This window comes from Meles meles, chromosome 7, assembly GCF_922984935.1.
Source record: "Meles meles chromosome 7, mMelMel3.1 paternal haplotype, whole genome shotgun sequence".
Taxonomy (NCBI): domain Eukaryota; kingdom Metazoa; phylum Chordata; class Mammalia; order Carnivora; family Mustelidae; genus Meles; species Meles meles.
The window spans coordinates 66,093,140-66,112,953 of NC_060072.1; the positions used below are offsets into that span (position 1 = coordinate 66,093,140).

General features: G+C 35.5%; 1 protein-coding gene across 1 annotated transcript in view; it reads left to right on the top strand.

Annotated features, from left to right (window-relative positions):
• The first annotated feature begins 1,086 nt into the window (after positions 1–1,086).
• ERGIC2 (ERGIC and golgi 2) overlaps positions 1,087–19,814 on the top strand; it is a 37,291-nt gene continuing 18,563 nt past the window's right edge. Inside the window, exons 1-5 of the mRNA XM_046013509.1 lie at positions 1,087–1,180; positions 9,507–9,649; positions 11,352–11,460; positions 13,711–13,757; positions 15,051–15,121. Coding sequence (XP_045869465.1) covers positions 9,544–9,649; positions 11,352–11,460; positions 13,711–13,757; positions 15,051–15,121 — 333 coding nt within the window. The 5' untranslated portion in view covers positions 1,087–1,180; positions 9,507–9,543. The remainder of the gene's footprint in view (positions 1,181–9,506; positions 9,650–11,351; positions 11,461–13,710; positions 13,758–15,050; positions 15,122–19,814) is intronic.

Genomic DNA, 19,814 nt, shown 5'->3' on the forward strand with positions numbered 1-19,814 from the left:
AGCTTTCTCACGATGGGTAAATCATTTAATTGCCACTTGACTCAATTTCTGTATTATTGGTAAATAATGTTTTACCAACAATCTTTATACACTTTTAAGGATTAAATAAGGCAAGTAAAGCTTTAAAACAGTGCTTACTGGGGGGAAAAAGCAGTACTTGTTGTATAAACATTAGTTATGCCTTTTAAGACTTTTTTGGTCAATAAATCACAAAACTGAAATTTCAATGTTTTATTGGAAAATCTGATTACAGCTGGGCTTACTTACTCTCTTGCAGTTTCCATTTATCCTTTCTTTCCATCTTCCCCTTTATTACCTCTTATACTACAAAGGGTTAGGAAAAGATGAAGTATTAATTTTTTTTTTAAGATTTTATTTATTTGACACAGAGAGAGACAGAGAAGGAACACAATCAGGGGGAGTGGGAGAGGGAGAAGCAGGCTTCTCGCTGAGTAGGGAGCCCTATGCGGGGCTCGATCCCAGGACCCCAGGATCATTACCTGACCCCAGGCCAGACCCTTAACGACTCAGCCACCCAGGTGCCCCTTAAGTATTAATTTTCTTAACAAATATTTGAGTGCATAGGAGGTACTGGCGATATAAAGGTGATGAAGACAGATGTGGTTTCTTAGGGAACTTACTATCTGGAAGTCAAGAGAAACACTGAATAATTAAAAGCACTACCTAGGTCTGGAAAAGTAACTCTAAACGTTCTAGACGGGAAGAAAATGAGAAGGCTAAAACAGAAAGCACAAAACGTGGTGCAGATTGGAGACGTGATACTCATGAGGGTTGCAAATGACACATCCTGCTCCCACGTTTCACATTAGCAACGAACTAACGTGTGAAGAGTTGAGATTCCTTCCGTGGCCGGTAGCGCGCTCCGAAGGTAACCCAGCCCTTGCTGGAAAAGCTGATTGCTTATTGGATACGTGGTTACACCTAAACTACGTTTCAACCTGCGTTCTGTTTAGCCACACCCTTTCATCTTAACCACACCTCTTGATTCACGAAGCTCTTCGTCAGCAAAGGAAATATCGCGAGAAGTCTACATTGTCTCCCATTTGACGTTTTCAGCGGTGGTTGTCGCTTTTATTCTCGCGATATTTTCGGGTAAACGGGAGCCCGGGCGACCCGGGCTTCTGTGAAACATGGCGGTCGGCTGATTCCGTAACACAAGGTAAAATACTGAAACCCCGTTGGGTGTTGTTTTCCCCATTGTTCCAAGGCTGTTCAGGGCATGAATGTGGTTAAGGGGGCTGAGAATCTGTCACGGGGTTGGCTCCCTGTCTTCATCACTCTCCTTTGGGAAGAGGGCCGGACTGGGGAGCCGCTCCACCTCCCCCGGGGGCGTTGCTGGCAGGACCCTGGGTAGCGCTGCGCCTGGGAGCCCCTATCTCCCCAGTCCTGTGTTTCTGCTCTGTCTTGCAACTTGAAGGAGTTTAAGTGCTTCCCCGATAGCTGCTGACCCATTGCTTCTCGCGGTGTCCGGTGTCCCAGTGGGTCCTCTGGTCCTCAGGGAGAAGGGTCCCGTGTTGTGAAAACCAGCCAGATAGTGGACCCATTCTCCCGGGTGTCTGGCTCCCCACCCCCATTCAGGCAAATACCAAATTCTTGGCAGCAGGTTGCTCACTTAAGAAAGACCTAGGTCTTGGTCTCTCCTCAAAAGAGTTTCCCACGCCGCTTGGGGAAATGAGAAAGAGGCAGGGCCGGCGAGATGCTATAGGAGAGAGGTTTGAGTGTTACTACTTTGCTTATAGCCTTCTAGGGTTAAAACTTAGGAAGGTGACTTGTCAATTCAAGGTAGAAAATAGCCTTAGGTATAGTAGTATATAGAGTTGATAGGTCATTGAGAAAACTTGTTTAAGTAACTTTTATATTTAGAATTTAGTGCCCTCAACACAACGCAAAGTTACATAATACCTGTTAAAATGTTTCAAGACTGGCTTTCAGAAGTAGTTAAAGATACATTTAAAAACAAGATTTGTTCATTTGTTTGAAGTTGTATTTAAGTTATTGCCTAGCCTGATACCTTAAACTCTGGTGTATAGCCTTTAAAAGAAATGAGTCAGACTGTTCACTGAAGAATTCAGGAGATGCTTGTTTTGTTTATCGATATCTTTAAATTGATGCAGTTATTCCAGTTATCCTAGAGGAAAAACATGAAAAAAAAAATTTCATAGGTTGGGGGGAATGGGGAAGAGAGGAGTTTTGTTTTGTTTTTGATAATAAACTTTAGTACACAACTGAGTTGAAGTGGCTGAGGGTACAGATCATAAAAAAAATGTATCAAGCTTGAAAAATCTCTCAAAAGAAATCAGGCCTAGTCTGGAACATCAAAAGAAAAAAAATTAGAAAAAATATATAAATTTATTTTCTTTAGGGATTAATGGTTTAATTAGAAGAAATAGTGAAACTTATTTTTAATGACAGTTACATTTAGGCAGTCTGCAAGCTAATAAATACTGTTTAACAAGTTTTTTGGTATTTATTCTGATTCTACCTCTTAATGTCATGATGGGCAAATTAACCTCTTTGTGTTTTAGTTTACTTGTCTGCAAAATTGGAGTAATAACATCTAACTCATAGGGTTGTTGGTGAGGATTAAATGAGTGAACACATGCACTTAGAACAATGCCTGTCATACAGTTAACATTCATTCAGTATTCGCTCTTGTTTAAAGATTTTTGTTTGCTCACTTTGTAGTTACAAGATATTTCCTTGGTACTTAGTCAACATATAGATTGAAGAAGGTGCTTTCTAATGTAATTTCTTTCTGATCCTAAAAGTAATTAAACACTTGTCTTCTATATAGTTAGTATGTCTGTAAACTCCATCTTCCAGTGGCTTGCATTCTTAAGCTGTTCTCCTTTTAGTTACTAAGGTACAAATTCTTTCTTTCTACAACTCCATACAGTCTTATTATAGTCTAGGTCAGTTCTGCTCTTGGTGCCTTGTAAACCCATTCTTGTGTTTGGAGACATTCATTCTATTATAAATGTATTTTATGTGTCCCTGACCTTTTCCACTTCACTTTTGTACAGTTTTATTGAGCAGTTAGTACAGTCAAGCCATTATTTGAGGAGGATTATGTTTATCCTTGCTTCACATTGCTGCCAGCCACTTCCAAATTGTTGTGTTGCCATCACTCTATAGCCTCTTCTCTTAGCTTTTCTATCAATTTATATCAACCTCAGTCTATTCATGGTACTATTAAATAATCTCAGATACTACCACTTTCCCCAAGGACTATTTAAGATAAATTTCAAATACCCTACAAATGTTTGCATTTCTTTTGAGAATTGGAAACATTTACCAAATGACTCACTTGTATCTTTGGTAGAAACTGTGAGTCATTAGGCCTCCCTCCCTCCTTTAAAAGTAAAATATAATAGATAGTGGGATGTTGAGGATCTTTCCAAATTTGTGACATGGCTAGTAAGTGACTAGATATTAACCGGAGGTTTTTTTGGGTCACAAGAGTTGTATTTATACCATTTACTCAGCTTCTAAGTATACCTTTTTTTTTTAATCACTTAGAATGTTACTATATTTATTTGAATTATGTTGGGATAAATAATTTTAAAGACAACATGAACGCTATTGTAAAAAAGTCTATGTTTTAAAGTGAAAAGAATAAGTACTTTTGGAGGGATAGCTAGTATTTGTCAAGTGAAACTAAGTTATCTTTCATAATAAAATTTTAGTGTAAAGTATTTTAATGCAATATAAACAAGTAATTTAAAGTTACAGGTAAGTTGTTTTGCTTTTGGTTTCTGAAGTTCACTGATGACCTGAATAATATCTGTTCTGTGTCCTTTCTCATTCTTACTAATGGCTTGTGTGAGTTTCATAGGGCTGCTGTAACGAAGTACCATAAACTGTATGGCTTAAAAACCTCAACATGTATTCTTTCAGAGTTCTGGAGCCTACCTGACTGAAATCAAGGTCTCGGCAGGGCCATGTTCCCTCTGATGGCTCTGGGAAATAATACTTTCTTGCCTCTTGTAGCATCTGGATAATCCTTGGCTCTTCTTGGTTTTGGGGTGCATCCCTCTAATCTCTGCCTCTGTCCTCACATGGCATTCTCTCATGGTTACGTGTCTTCACCTGGCCTTCTTATAAGAACACCAGTCACTAGATTTTGGGCCACCCTAATCCAGTGTGATCTCATCTTAACTAATTACATCTTCAAAGACCCAAATATTTCCAAATAAGGCCCATTCACAAATACCAGGATTAGGACTTCATTGTATCCTTTTAGGGAACACACTTCAGCCTACAACATGGTCATATGTGTTAACCAATTAAATATTTCTCATATTGCCCAATATGCATTAAAAATAGAAGTTAGCTCATAAAATGTGGGTAACAGAAGTAAAATTGTTTCTCCATTTTTGTTTGGAGAAGTAGTTAAACTTAAGCAGGCTAAAAGGTATCATGAATTCTGTGTTTTAATTTTGGCAAAGCATCTGATAGTCTTATTATATTCAGATGGATGCAATGATTAAATATGGGCTGTATGACATTACTTAGATTGAGTAATGATTGTATGTGTCTGTGTTCCAGCATGAAAGGTGGTTTCGTATTTTTTAGGCAGTTTTTCAAAGCATTGTCTTAGTCTCCGCTGTTATCAGTGACTCCCTGGACTTCGTTTGTTTTGCTTCTTAATACACATGGCGGTTTAGGGGAGAAATTGAAGAAAACGGGTGTGTTACTGGAGAATGGGAAAGTATGAAGAGCAGCACCAACCAGTGGGCAAATGAATCAAATGCAGTGGCTTGTAAATTATTATTTTTGTGGACCAGTACACAAAACAGGGAAAGGGGCTGCATTTGAGGACTGATGTAGAATTGCAGTTTTTAATCCAAAAATCAAAACAAACCAAAACTTCTGTTATCTACCTTTATCATTTCATAAAAGAAAGGACAGTTTGACACATTTTAAAAAAAAAAGGAAGGAAATAATCTCGGATATAAGATTTTAAAATTGACTATATTTAGCTTTAAAAGTTTTCCTGTATTGTCCTTGGTTTTTTCATTAAGGTTCAAAAAAGAAAATTTTATAACAGAATGGCAGTGACTTCTGGAAACCAGTGATCTAGGAAATTTTCCTTCTTTCTTTCTTCCTTCCTTCCTTTCTTTCTTTTTAAAATTTGTTTATTTGAGAGAGAAAGAGCACAGGCAGGATTGAGGGGTGTGGGCAAAGGGAGAGGGAAGGAATCTTAAGCCTACTCTTCCCTGAGCACAGAACCCAGTGCGGGGTTTGATCTCATGACCCTGAAATCATGAGCTGAGGTAAAACCAAGAGTTGGATGCTTAACTATCTGAGCCACCCAGGTGGCCTAATCTAGGGTATTTCTAAATGCATTTCTTAAAATGGCTGACCAAGCTAGATGGAGAAGCATATAAATTGGGAATGGGAGCAGTGGAACTGGATAACTGAGTGAAGTCCAAGGGGTTGAAAACACAGGGATAATGAACAAATTCTGTCCTAATTAGGAAATTAAAGAGCCTGAAGGATAATTGATTCTGCTCAGAGAGGAAAATTAGTGTTTTAGATTTTAGAGATCAAGCAGTTCTAGAAGTTAAGAGGCGCCAAAACATGGTCTTATTGTATGGGTTTTCATAGATCTAAGTCACTGGCATTGAAGATCTGTCACACTTACATGGTAAAAGCATTGTCTTTGTGAATGAGTGCCATAGGATGAGTGTCATAGGGTCATGACTTGCAAAGGATTGTGATGGAATGGGGAAGAAGAGAAGCATATTGAATGATCCAGGTGCTAGAGTCATTAAGGAGATTTTAAATATATCCAGATGTTAGTAGAAGATGATCATAAGTACTCAAGTGTCAGTGTACACTGTAGTTTGGAGCATGGACTCTGGAGCCAAGCTGCTCGGGATCGAATCCAGGTTCTATCACTTGCTGTGTAGCCCTGCAAAAATTACTTGACTGTTCTGTACCTCAGTTTCTTTATAAATGAGCAAAAATAGTATCTACTTCATAGAGTCGTTTAGAGGGGTAAATGAATAAATATATACAATCCTTCAAATAATACCTAACACATAGTATGAGGGCTATAATTCTGTATAGTATCTGTGTTTATTATTAGAAGTAGAAGGGAAGAGGTGATTGAGAAGTCATAATATGATATATAAAACATGTGCTGCATATATAAAACCCTCTGAGTCTCAGAAGTGAAGTGAGGAGTTGAAGGGAATTACCACCAGGAAAATGTCAAGTTTCATGAAGAAAGCTTTTAGAAAAACTAGAAGTTATTGGATAATTGGTTCATTAATCAGAACAGTGCCTCTGTGGAGTAGAGTGGCAAGTATTGGGGATAGAATGAGTTTCTTAGATGTAGGTTAGTGCTGATCTAACGGGAATGGGACAGGAGTGGCAGAGTGGCAAGGTGCTCCAGTCTAGAAGAGTGATCGTGGAAAATAAGAATGGAGGCTACTAGATAGAGGCTGGGAAGTAGCCAGGTGGGAGGAATGCTGAATAAGCTATATGAATTGTTAGGTTTGTAAAACCAGTTGCTGTCCTATCTTTATATATAATTTAAAAGAAAGCATTCATAAAGCTTATAAAAATAAAATTTAGGAGTAAAATTCAGTTTTATTCATTTGCTTAACAATGCTATCTATACCTGTTATGTGCCAACCACTGTTCTAAGTACTAGGACTACTAGAGTGAAAAAAACAAAACTTGCTCGCCTTGTGGATCTTGTATTTTTATATATTTACTTATATAACTGTTTTAATTCAAAGCTGTGCTGTCATAGGTATTTCTGGGAAAATTTCCTTCCTTCCTTTTTTGGGGGAATGTCCCTTCTTCCCTCCCTCCTTCCCTTCCTTCCTTCCTTTTTTCCCCTTTGTATTTATTAAATATCACTGCGCCAGGCATTGGAGATACACAGATCAAGGGAGACAGGTTCGTGCTCAAACATCACAGTGGAGAAAACAGAAAATCAAAAAAGCAGTTGAATCTGAATTGTCTTTGGAAATGACCCAATGAAATGTCATAGAAAGAAAAGTGCATACATGTCTGCCGAGAGATTTGTACTGGGAATAAAGATTTGAGAGGAATCAGCATGTGGATGAAAATTGTAGGGATGGGAGACCCCTGGGGGAAAGTGTTGGGGTTGGGAGGAACACCAACTGCAGAATCCAGAAGGAGGAAGAATCTGTACAGTACGCCAAAGAAGGTCTTTGAGGTAGAATGAAAATCAGGAGTATAGTATCACTTAAGCCAAGGTAAGATGCTGTTTTGAGAAGAAAAAGAAGTGATAAACTATTTTTTCAGAGACAAAATTAGATAAGGACTAAAAAGTATCCATAGTATTTCATACTAAAGAAGTTGTTGATGACCTAGCTCAGATCAAATTTAGGTAAGGGGTAAGCATGTAGTGAGGAAGTAGTCACAGTGTACAAATGGGGACAGTTCTTTTTTTTTTTTTTAAAGTAAAGTCTGCCCCCAGAAACTTTGACCACTCTGAGATCAAGAGTCACATGCTCTATTGACTGAGCCAGCCAGGTCCCCGGACTATTCATTCTTTTAAGTTTGGCTTATAGATAAACAGCCAGAGATCTATAGTTGGAGTTGGACTTGATTTAATGTAGCGTTTTGTTCTAAAGATGAGAAGTTTGAACATGTTTAATATTTAATTCCAGTAGGAATGAGTAGAAATTGAAAGATTGAAGAAGGATCAGTCTTGGTATAGTTACCACTAAACAGGTACAGAAAACAAATTTGATTACCCTGAGTTGAACAAACTTAGGGAGGACAACTTACGCCTACAAACACTCAGAAGCTTAATTTACAAATGAGAATACCAGTTTTATAATTGTCATGGGAATCAGAAACTCCTCTGTCATGTCTAGATGTCTCCCTTTTTCCTTAAGAAAAACTTGCACATGAAAAACAAAATTATAATCTAAAGGCAACATTGTGCATATGGAATAGAAAAGAGAAGTTTGTTGGGTCTTTTTAATAGCAATGAAATCAACATATTAATACATCCGGTTTCACTTTAAAGCAATAGGCCCCTCGTGGACTGATTAGTAGTGTCCCCAGTTAGGGACTGGTCTCATGGACAGTATTCACGGATCACTGCCGGTTTTTACTTCTCTGACTTTTTGTTCACAGATGCACTTTCTTTGGCCTTTTCTTTCCATATTAATCCTACCCAGTGGATTTCAGATGAGCCTTTCTGCTTTCTTCTCAGACACTGTTTTTCTTTCAGTGGCTCCTGCAGCCATTTGATTTATTCTATTAGGTGTTGATTTTATTAATACAATTTTGATTTCTAGTAATGCTTTGTACTATCAACTGTGGTATTATTTATATAAATCAGTCTTATAAAAATTATATGAATATTTGAGAATTCAGTTATTTTTATGGCGTTGTAACATATTTTAGGTATAGTTGGCATACTGGTCAAAAAAGGAATACCAAACAGTCAATTTTTAAACATTTTTATTATAAAAATAGATAATTTAGAAAGTCCAAAATTCTGTTAAAAAGACAACTAAAATCCTCCCATGATCTACTTTTAATATTTTTGCATATAGACTTCAAATCATTTTCTTGTATATCTTTCCTGTTTCCCATAAAACTGGACTTATACAACCTTCTAGTCTTTTCCTAATGTATTATGAGTATTTTCCTATGTCATTAACTTTTCTTTTATAAGATTTTCAGTGTTTACATTCATTCAGAGCTTTTAATTCACCATAGTTTGTATTGGCTACCCAGTGTTTGTTTCTTTCTTTGATATTTAAAAATAACTGTGAGAATTATCCTCATAATGAGAATTAGCCTCATAATCAAAAAGTTTTGGTGACAACGAGATAATTACCTTGGGATAACTTTCCTAAAAAGGGAATTTACTTAGTCAAAAAGAGAATGGTGATTATTTATATTCTGGCTAGCAGTAGATTAGCATGCCTGTTTAATTTATTTCATTGTCATCTGTTGGTGGGAATGTATTTTATTATTTATTTAATAGAAGAAAGATTCTCTTTTTTTTTTAAGATTTTATTTATGAGAGAGAGCAAGCGAGCATGTGGCATGAGAAGAGGGAGGGTCAGAGGGAAAAGCAGACTCCTTGTTGAGCGGGAGCCTGATGCAGGACTCCATTCTCAATCCTGGGACTCAAGGATCATGACCTGAGCGGAAGGCAGTGGCTCAACCAACTGAGCCACTCAGACACCCTAGAAAAATTATTTCTTATTTTCTTTTGTATATATAAATACTTTGAATGTGAATTGCTTTTCACTTTTTTGCTGTTTAATGTATTTGTGTGTGTAAATTGCCTTTCATTAGTATTTTTTGCTGGGATGGGGTGGAGAAAGGAGAGGTGCGGATAAGTATTAAGCTTTTTTCCTCAAGGAGGTATGAAAATGTTAAGTCGTTCCAAGAACATTTGTCAGTTATCTAAAATTAAAAGAAACCTTTGTATCTTTTTTAGAGTATTAATGTATTCATTATTTATTCCTTAGCATGACTATATGAAAGAAGAAGAAGGTTTTCCTGAAGATGAGGCGACTGAATCGGAAAAAAACCTTAAGTTTGGTGAAAGAGTTGGATGCCTTTCCAAAGGTTCCTGACAGCTATGTAGAGACTTCAGCCAGTGGGGGTACAGGTGAATATGGTTCCAATTAAAACAGCTTCCCTGAGTGCAGCTTTTTAGGGAGCCAGTCAACAACACACAGAAATGTAGTCATGAAAAAGAACTCATCAATGAATTGCACAATAACTTTGTGACTCATCTGTCCTCTGTTTGCCCTAATTTTATTGTCATGTTATTTTCTTTGGCATCTAACCCAGTGCAGTCTGTGCATTTAGCAGCATTTATTAGAACATCACTGAACAAATTAATCCAATTTTACTGCTTTGGTGCTCTTGAGTTATATATAATTATATATAAATAAAATTGAACTTGGAAGAAGTTATTTAACAAACTTGAACTGCTTCAGTCCTGTTTTGGTTAAGAATAAATCAAGTTAGACATTATAATAGAAATTCTTAGATTTCACATTACTGGAGAGAGACAGCCTGAGGTAATTGTTAAAAGGCTTAGACTCTGGAACTAGACTGTCTGGATTTAAATCCCACCTCTCCTCAACCCCTTCCTAACTACTTGATCTTAAGGAAGTTACTCCTTCTAACTTAAGGAAGTTAATCCTATGTTTTAGTTTCTTCTTTCATGAAATGGGGATAATATCAGCATTTACCTGGTAATGTTACTCTAGTGATTAAGTAATATTTATAAAATGCTTAACTCAGTACCTGGTACAGATAGAAGTGTTCATTAAATAAAATAAATAGGAAATATGTAAGAAAAATATGCAACAATGATAGTATTTAGTATTTTCTTTCCCAGTGAAGAGCTAATAAAATATTTCACATAAGATTGACATTTCAGGGGCTCCTGGATGGCTCAGTGGGTTAAAGCCTCTGCCTTCAGCTCAGGTCATGATCCCAGGGTCCTGGGATCGAGCCTCGAGTTGGGCTCTCTGCTCAGCAGGGAGCCTGCTTCCCTGCCTCTCTGCCTACTTGTGATTTCTCTCTGTCAAATAAATGAATAAAATCTTTAAAAGAAAAAAAAGGTTGACATTTCGTTTGGTAAAATATATAGTTAAGTTGCTTGCCATTTCTAATCTGTGATTAAGTTTTTTAATGAAAATAGTAGAAGTTCTTGTTGCACAATACATTTTAAATATATTTTGTCACAGTATAAGATTTTTTTTTTTTTTTTTTTTGTCAGATCTTTTACTTGCTTTTGTAAATGAGGTAGTATATTTAGGAGATTCCAAAGTAGATGAGAATTTTATTAGAGATTTGGAGATGTTATTTGAGTTTCTGGTACACAGATTATCATGACTTCTCTGGAGCTACGAATTTGTTTAGTTTTGTTTTTATAGATTGGGCTACAGGCATGGATGAGTTTTTAATTATGAGGGGACTGCTTTGTAAGACTTATGCTTACTTTCATCATTTATCATATCTATGGCATTGCTGTATATAAGAAAGGAAAAATTTTGTGTCTTGTAAAATTTGGCAGATCTATTACTGAGATACCCTTAATATTGATGAGATAAAATGTTTCTCAATAGTAGAAATGTTTGTGTTCATGTTTGTGCTCATTAAATCTTCAATTTTGAGCTGTTTTAGAAAGGAATCTGTAGTGAACACTTTAAGAAAAACCTTATAGTAGTATCCATTCACATGGCAATCATATAAGGGCCTTCCTTGCTAATTTTAATCTCACTTAAAATAGTTTCCTGTTGTTTACTTTTAAAAAATTGTTTTAATTCTGGTTTTCTGTTTGTTTGATTTCTCAGTTTCTCTAATAGCATTTACCACGATGGCTTTATTAACCATAATGGAATTTTCAGTATATCAAGATACATGGATGAAGTATGAATATGAAGTAGATAAGGATTTTTCTAGGTAACTTCTTTTTTTTTGTTCTTGAAATATCTCTGTATTCAAATTGTTTTAATGTCAGCATATCTTTTTAAAAATTTTTTCTAGCCTTTTATACTTGGTTTATTTTAGTTCTGAAGTAGTCATCCTAAAAAATTTCTCCTTAATTACATGCATTAGGTGAAACATTTTAGAATCATTTCAGTACTGGTTAAATTTTAAAAGAGAGATCTTCTTGATTTAATATGCACTTGTATAAAAAAGAGAATATAATTTATTTTTTTTAAAATGTTGAAATGGTAGAAATTGTTTAATGTTTTGAAACTGTTTACTCTTTAGATTTTGAAATATCTACTGACTTGTGTATGTTGGAAAATAAATTGTCTAAAGCTACCTTGTATATTCTTATAACTAGATTTTTATAAATTATATCTAAATACAATTTTACTATAAATAACATCACTAACCCTTTGAAAATATATACTTTATTTGTATTTGTATTTTTTTTTTAAAGATTTTATTTATTTATTTGACAGAGAGAGATCACAAGTAGGCAGAGAGGCAGGCAGAGAGAGTGAGAGGGAAGCAGGCTCCCTGCCGAGCAGAGAGCCCGATGCGGGACTTGATCCCAGGACCCTGAGATCATGACCCGAGCCGAAGTGGCTTAAACCACTGAGCCACCCAGGTGCCCCTGTATTTGGATTTTTTTTAATGATTGGAGATAACAGGCTTATAATGTTAAAATTGCACTAGATGGAGGGGGGTGTACTTTATTTCTCAACTTTAATTCTAGCCCTGCCATTTACTAGCTATGTGACTTTAGGGAAGTTAGTAAGTCTATGTTTGCATGTGCTTCATTCTTCTTTTTCATAAGATGGGGGTAATAGTTATAGTCTCTTTCTCATTGGGTTAATGAGAATTAAATAAGTCTGTATTGGTAAATTGCTGTGTAATTTTTGGCAAATCTCACAACTGACTTTTGGACCTCAGTTTCTTCACCTGTAATATGAATATTATTCTAGATACGAGTAGTTTCCAAAGAATTTGTTGTATTTTTTAAATTTTGTCGTTTTTAATTTTTGCTTTTTTCCAAATGAAGTATTACATAGGTTACCTCATAAGCATAGTGGAGATGCCCAGAAGCCTGGCCACTTGGCCTCATTCTGTGGTTCTGCAGCATCTCCTAAGCCTGGAGTACAGTTTGAATTCTAGACAATTTTAAGACCATATGAAGCTCCAAAAATCTGTAGTTCCTAATGAAACCAGAGAAAAATTATTAAAGGGACAAAGTTTTGATTGGAAGCACAGGATGGGACTGATATTGCTTGTAATCATTCTGATATTATGGTGCTTAATTCATTCTGTTATTTGAAAATTAACTTGATTTGAACTGATCCTTTGAAAATAGAACATTGGCTGAACTTTTTAAAATGGCTACGCAAAACTTCAAGCATCAAAACGGTTTTTTCCTGGCACTTTGGTGCGTTTACTCTGAGACACTCAGACTTAGTTTCCAATATGCCGCTTCAGTGGTTATGGGATCTTCAGCCAGGCATGTACTCTGCTCTGAACACGACTGGCTTATCTGAAAAACTGGAGAGCTATCTACTTTATAGGTCCATGATAAAGAATAAAAATGATAGGGGCACCTAGGTGGCTCAGTTGGTTAAGCGTCTGCCTTTGGCTTGGGTCATGATCTCAGGGTCCTGAGATAGAGCCCCTCATCTGGCTCCCTACTCAGCGGGGAGTCTGTTTCTCCTTCTGCCCCTCTCTCCTGCTTGTGGCACTCTCTCTGTCCTCTCTCTCTCTCTGTGTTTCAAATAAATAAAATTTAAAAAAAAAAAGAATAAAAAAGATAATAATTGTAAGGCATCAGGCATAATGCCTGATAATATATTTATCTGATAAATAGAAGAGAAAGACTTGTAATTCCTAACTCTTGATTTTGAAAATTTTAAGTTCTTCAAAGAATATTCCATTTAGGGTTTATGTAAACAGGTAGACTTTTCTGATTTGCTTGGAGTTATTGTTGAGTTAACATGATTAAAGGATACTGTGTCAAAAACCTGTTAAATTAGAAAGGCTTTTAGAATAATTGCAAAGTACAGAATTTTTACTTTTAAAGTGCCTTTGTTTTGGCCATAAGAAATGCTATCCGAGTTCTAATCAATATTTTATTCTTTTTGAAATCCAAGTTTTCATAGATCAGTTGATTTATTTCTCATGTTTTCTTGATTACTTGATAGGTACTAATATTTCCTTTTTGTCTTTTAGCAAATTGAGAATCAATATAGATATTACTGTTGCTATGAAGTGTCAATGTAAGTATACCTTTAACTTGTTGGTACATGTAGCATTTATGGTTTAAATAATTGTTAGTGAAAAGTAAAATCTGATGGTGTTTTAACTTTATTTTTTCCTTTATGATAACTTAAAATGCTATGGTAATGTTATTTCATAATGCAAGTTGCTTTGCTCCCCAGCTTATATTCTTCAGATTGCTTTTCCACGAAGAGAAGAGATTTAATTTTCACATTAGTATAATTAAAAGAAAATTGGAGGAAATTTTCATGAGTCAGAGTTCTGATTTAGATGTATCATTTCTTTCTTTCTTGTTTGGTGTTACCTGTTTTATCCTTACAACATACCCTATTTCACTGTTTTAGTTTGTTGCTCTTAACTTGTACTCTCGCGTATTAAAATATGGATCCAAGTCTTTTAACTAAATAATGTATTACCCTTTTCTGTTTTCCGCCCTGGCTTCACTTGATTATACTGGTAGAAGTGAAAAATGTTACTCTGCTAGATAGATAATGTTTGAATCAGTATTGCTCTCAAAAATGAGGATGTTTTTGCATGAAAGATCTTTTAAGTTACTGAATTTATCTTTTAAATTACTGAATTTGTGGAGACCACAAATTGGTCTTGGGGCAAAATTGAGACAAAATTTTTTAAAGAGTAAGATAGTTTAATTAAGGAGATAATTTCTGGGAGATTTAATCTCAGAAATTAATCTCAGATTTAATCTCTTTCCCTTTTCATTTATTTTTTCCTTATGGTAGTGGTTTTAAGAGTAAAGAAGCACTCTGTATTTAAACTATGAGTTTGTTACTGCTAAATATACCATGTTTTTGCCTTATTTTAGATATTTGAGTACCATTAAAATTTTCACCTTTTCCAAATAAACTTTTCCTATTTGTTGATTTTTTTTTAAAAGTCATCAGTGGTTTTCTCTTAAATTTCTATAAGTAATTTTTGTATTTAATATTTTACTTGGTAGCCATTTAATTTGGTACATGTGATTAGGTTGTTGACAGTTTTTGCAAAGCTCTGCAGTTGACTGAAGTTTATGCTTTTTACCATGAGATTTTGAGTCATCTTTTTTACTGAACAAGAATTAGAAAAAGTATTGATTTTTTTTGAATACTTAAAAAATGTGACTCCTTTAACTTTTGAACAAATAATTGGTGTAGGAAAGTGATTTTATGTATTTGAATTTATTTTATTATATTCATATATTTGAACTTTCTGTTCGTCATTTCAGTTTGTTAGTTTATGTAAGATATAGTTTGGATCTGAACATAGAATGTCACCTTCTAATTTTTTTTATGCAGATGTTGGAGCAGATGTATTGGATTTAGCAGAAACAATGGTTGCATCTGCAGATGGTCTAGTTTATGAACCAGTAAGTTTAATGGACATGTATTTTTAAATAATTTGCTATGACATGTTTTCTTGGAGACAGTTTTGATACTTGCTTTTAGTTTTGTCTGAGCTAGCTTTTAAAATATATATATGGGTTTTATAGATGTATAAACCTATATATATTTTTTAATTTAAAAGTAACCCATATTCTTTGTGAAGATTTATTTTTTTTTTTTTAAGATTTTATTTATTTGACAGAGGGAGACATAGCAAGAGAGGGAACACAAGCAGGGGAAGTGGGAGAGGGAAAAGTAGGCTTCTCGTGGAGCAGGGAGCCTGATGCAGGACTTGATTCCAGGACCCTGGGATCATGACCTGAGCCGAAGACAGATGCTTAACAACTGAGCCACCCAGGCGCCCTGTGAAGATTTCTAATACCAAAGTCTTGAGATAACTATTGTTAGCATTTTCAATACGCCTCTAAAGTCTGTTTTATATTTTTTGTTAATGCTTCCTGATAGTTTCCTTTTCTCTTTTCTTATAGTTGCTATAATGATTTTTTCTTCTTTTCCTCCAATGATTTGGAAATTCTGTGCCCCATTTGTATTCTACTTTTAGCAAAGTTAAGTCTTTAAAAATATTTGAACTGTATTCCTCTTAACATAGGGAAGAATGATGAAGCAGTATCTAAGAGGAGACATCTTCTATCCATTTACTTTTTTTTTTTTTCCCACTCCTTCAAACCTTCATTTCCCAGAGCTAGTGAAATTCTGACATTTTCCTGTTTCCATAATACAGGTTGTATATAATCTATCCAGTTTGTCAGATAACACCATCACATTGCAGGAGCAGGTGATGACAAGTCATGGTAACTAGCTCTAAAGAAGCTTTAGAGAATAAGGAAGGAACTCCCAGCTACTCTGAGTTGCTCTCTGTTCAGTTGGCATTGTGGTACTTATATTAACCCATGCATTTTTGAGTTCTTTGGTTTATCATTGACAGTTGAGAACCCTTCTTTAAGCAAATTGCAAAGTGAAGACTAAAGGTGATGGAGGAGCATTAGAGATAGTTGAATGTGTCTGTCATAGGAAAAAAGGAAGCCTTTAGGTCTGTTTTGATTACGAAATTATTTTTAGCTTATAGCAATAAAATATATCTATGCCTTTTGATACACACTTTTTAAGTATAAATTTCTAAAGAAAAGGTAACTTTGTTATTGCCATTCCAAATATCTCTGCTCCCTAACTCCTGTATTCCCACTCAAAAAAATTGATTTCCCTGTAATTTCTTATGAGGCTAGGTACCTTACAGATTCAGGTACCATGTTATCGCATTTTAAACTGTTGTCTAGAAATTTAGATCTAGATAATTATTAGGTATGTTAACATATGCATTACATTTCAGACTATTTTAAGAATAATTATTGAGTTTTAACTCTGTTTTATTGCCTTTATTTTCTACCATTCTTTATCATTTTGTGGAAGGACTTTTTGAGACTTCTTTGTCAGTAGAATATGTGGGTATGTGGGTTATATTTTATAGATGCTAGCATGACTGTCTATGTTCTGTTCTTCATACATGTAAGTTTGGCTCAGGATATAATTCTTGCTTTATGATGTTTTGCATTCACAACTTTATAGACATTCCTTCATTGTCTTCTGATGCAATTATTTTTTCTTTCGTAGGTAACATATTTATTTACTTGAATGCTTTTTTTCCTTTTATAACTCAAATATTTATCCCATATATCCAGGTATGGATCACCTTTGGGTTTAGAGTTTTTTGCTTTTTGGGTTTTTTTGTATTTGCATTTTGATCTTGGTGATCTGAATTTTAGTATATGTGCTGCCGAAGCGAGCACTTCATTATCTGAATTTTAAAGTGGTTTTTGTTTTGGCTTATTTGGTTTACTTTGTTTAAAGCAACGTTTTTACCTTTATTTATTTATTCATTTATTTTCAGAGAGAGAAAGCAGACAGGGGAAGGGGCAGAGGGAGAGGGAGAGAGAGAATCTTATGCAGGCTCCCCAATTCGGGGTTCAGTTTCACAACCCTGAGATTATGACCTGAGCTGAAATCAAGAGTTGATGCTTAACCAACTGAGCCACCCTGGTGTCCTTACTTCTGCTTTTTAAAATAGTTACCATGTGATGTTGAGTTTTATGGAGTGATTCTCAATATCCTTATCAATTCTTTTTTTTTTTTTTTAAAGGTTTTTATTTATTTGACAGACAGAGATCACAAGTAGGCAGAGAGGCAGGCAGAGAGAGAGGAGGAAGCAGTCTCCCTGCTTGAGTAGAGAGCCCGTAGCGGGGCTCGATCCCAGGACCCTGAGATCATGACCTGAGCCGAAGGCAGAGGCTTTAACCCACTGAGCCACCCAGGCGCCCCTCAATTCTTATTTTAGATGCATATTTCAAACTTCACCTTTGAGTTCTGAGAGATTACCTTGTTCCAGCAGGACCAGTCTTTTCAGTGCCTTCATGACATTTTATTTATTTTTATTTTTTTTAAAGATTTAATTTATTCATTTGACAGAGATCACAAGCAGGCAGGCAGAGAGAGAGGGGGAAGTAGGTTCCCCACTGAGCAGAGAGCCGGATGTGGGACTCAATTCCAGGACCCTGAGATCATGACCCAAGCCAAAGGCAGAGAGGCCCAACCCACTGAGCCACCCAGGCACCCCGCCTTCATGACATTTTAAAATTAAATGATTATATTTTATATCTTTAATATATTACAGATCATTCCATTTTTTCTCTTTATGATGCTACATTTTATTGAGAAATAATGAGAATAACTTAGCATCTTTATTTCTAGGAATGGTATCATAGAGGAAAATTAGCCCTCATATCTGAGATTGATCACTTTTTCCAAATTAATGAATCTTTCTATACATTCATTTATTTATTGTTCTTCATTAGGATGAGGATATAAGTGCCCTCTTGAGTGTTGACATAGACTATTGAGTTAGGTCAGTTTTTATCTTAACCCCTTTCTCTAACAAGCACGCACGTGCGCATTTTTTTTTTTTTTTTCCAGGTCTAGATGAAAGGAGAAAAGGCTGTAAGTTTAGATATACTGTGCTTCTTTTAAGTCCTGTTAGAGCTTCAGGTGCTTTTTGAAAAGGAAGGGAGAAGTCAGTATTGGGTCCCAGATGGCACAGTGATTAACCAAGGCACTCCAGAATTTTTTTTTCTGTGCTTGTTTTGACAGGCTACTTTTCACTAGGCTAACCCCTCCTTTCTTTAGCTGGCGTGACTGTCCTCATTAGCAGCCACTGTGGTAGTAGTCTTGCTTAATTTAGAACACTGTCTGGGCCACATGTAATAGGAATAACACTGCTATGCAGTGTGCTCACCATGTGGTCTCTGGCACTTGACTGAACTCCTGAAAGTGCTCCTAGGGTGGGGACTGCCTCTTTCTCAGGTGTTTTATTGTCTTAGCACCTGTTTTTCTTTTTCTCTGAGTTATGGACTTCTCCTTGTTTCCTACATAGAGATCTCTGTGCCATGAAATGAATTATGTGTTGGGCTCTTTTCTCAATTTAGTCTCCCTTGTATGAAGTCTTGCATAAGTTCTTGAAGATGTCCAGCATGTGCATGCTAATTTAAAATGGTAATATAAAGTGTGTCTTCAATTTTTGTTTCTTTGAATACTGTGAAAATGTGGTTATGAACAGACTTAATCATTATCTTGAACGTATCCTCTAAAATTTACTCGTGTTTTTTCTTTAGCATTCTCTCCATATTCTGAGTGTTTCCAATTCCTACTCTTTTTTTTTTTTTCTTCATATTTGTTAAGTCTTTTGTTTATATCTATTTTTCTGGAGAGCTTGTCTCTCTAGCTAGATTTTAAGCCTCTGAGAAGTATTAACTTCATTCTTCTGTGTTTCACAGAATGTGAAGCATAGTGCCTTCTTAGGGATTAGGCACTAAGGAATATGTTAGAATTATGTAATTGTAACAAGATTGTTGATTATTCCATTGTAAAGAATTTTTGCCATCTCTTCCAGGCACTTTGGAATAGGAACATTTTATTTAAATTAACTGTCATATAATTAGAAGTTATATCTTGACCAGTTAGGAACTTAAAGATATTCAATTGTATACTTTTTATTAGTATTTCTTAGTAATTTATTAATAATTTCTAAAATGTCCAACAATATTTCTCTGTTCTTTGTCCTAATAAGTTAAGTTCCTTTGTCCTATTAAGTAAGAATTATTAATATAAAATTATTTGAGATTTTTTGTTTTTGTTTTCAAACTTACTGTCCTAATATGCACTCTGAATATTAAAAACTTAGCCCTAATAACTTTACTAGTTTCCAACTCATGATTATACAATATGCTGTGAGAGTTACTACTTTGCTGTTTACTACTATATTTCATTACTATTTCTTTACTTAGAAGAATTTTAAAACTGTGTAAAAGTGAGGAATCTGACAGACCTGGGTTTGTATACTCTACTCTTAAGATTTGTGATGTTGGAAAAAGTTTTGAACCTGTTGAGCTGCTTCTTCATATAAAAAAGGCAAGAATGGGGGTCCCTGGGTGGCTCAGTGTGTTAAAGTCTCTGCCTTTGGCTCGGGTCCTGATCTCAGGGTCCTGGGATTGAGCCCCGCGTCGAGCTCTCTGCTCAGTGGGGAGCCTGCTTCCTCCTCTCTCTCTGCCTGCCTCTCTGCCTACTTGTGAACTTTGTCTGTCAAATAAATAAATAAAATCTTTTAAAAAG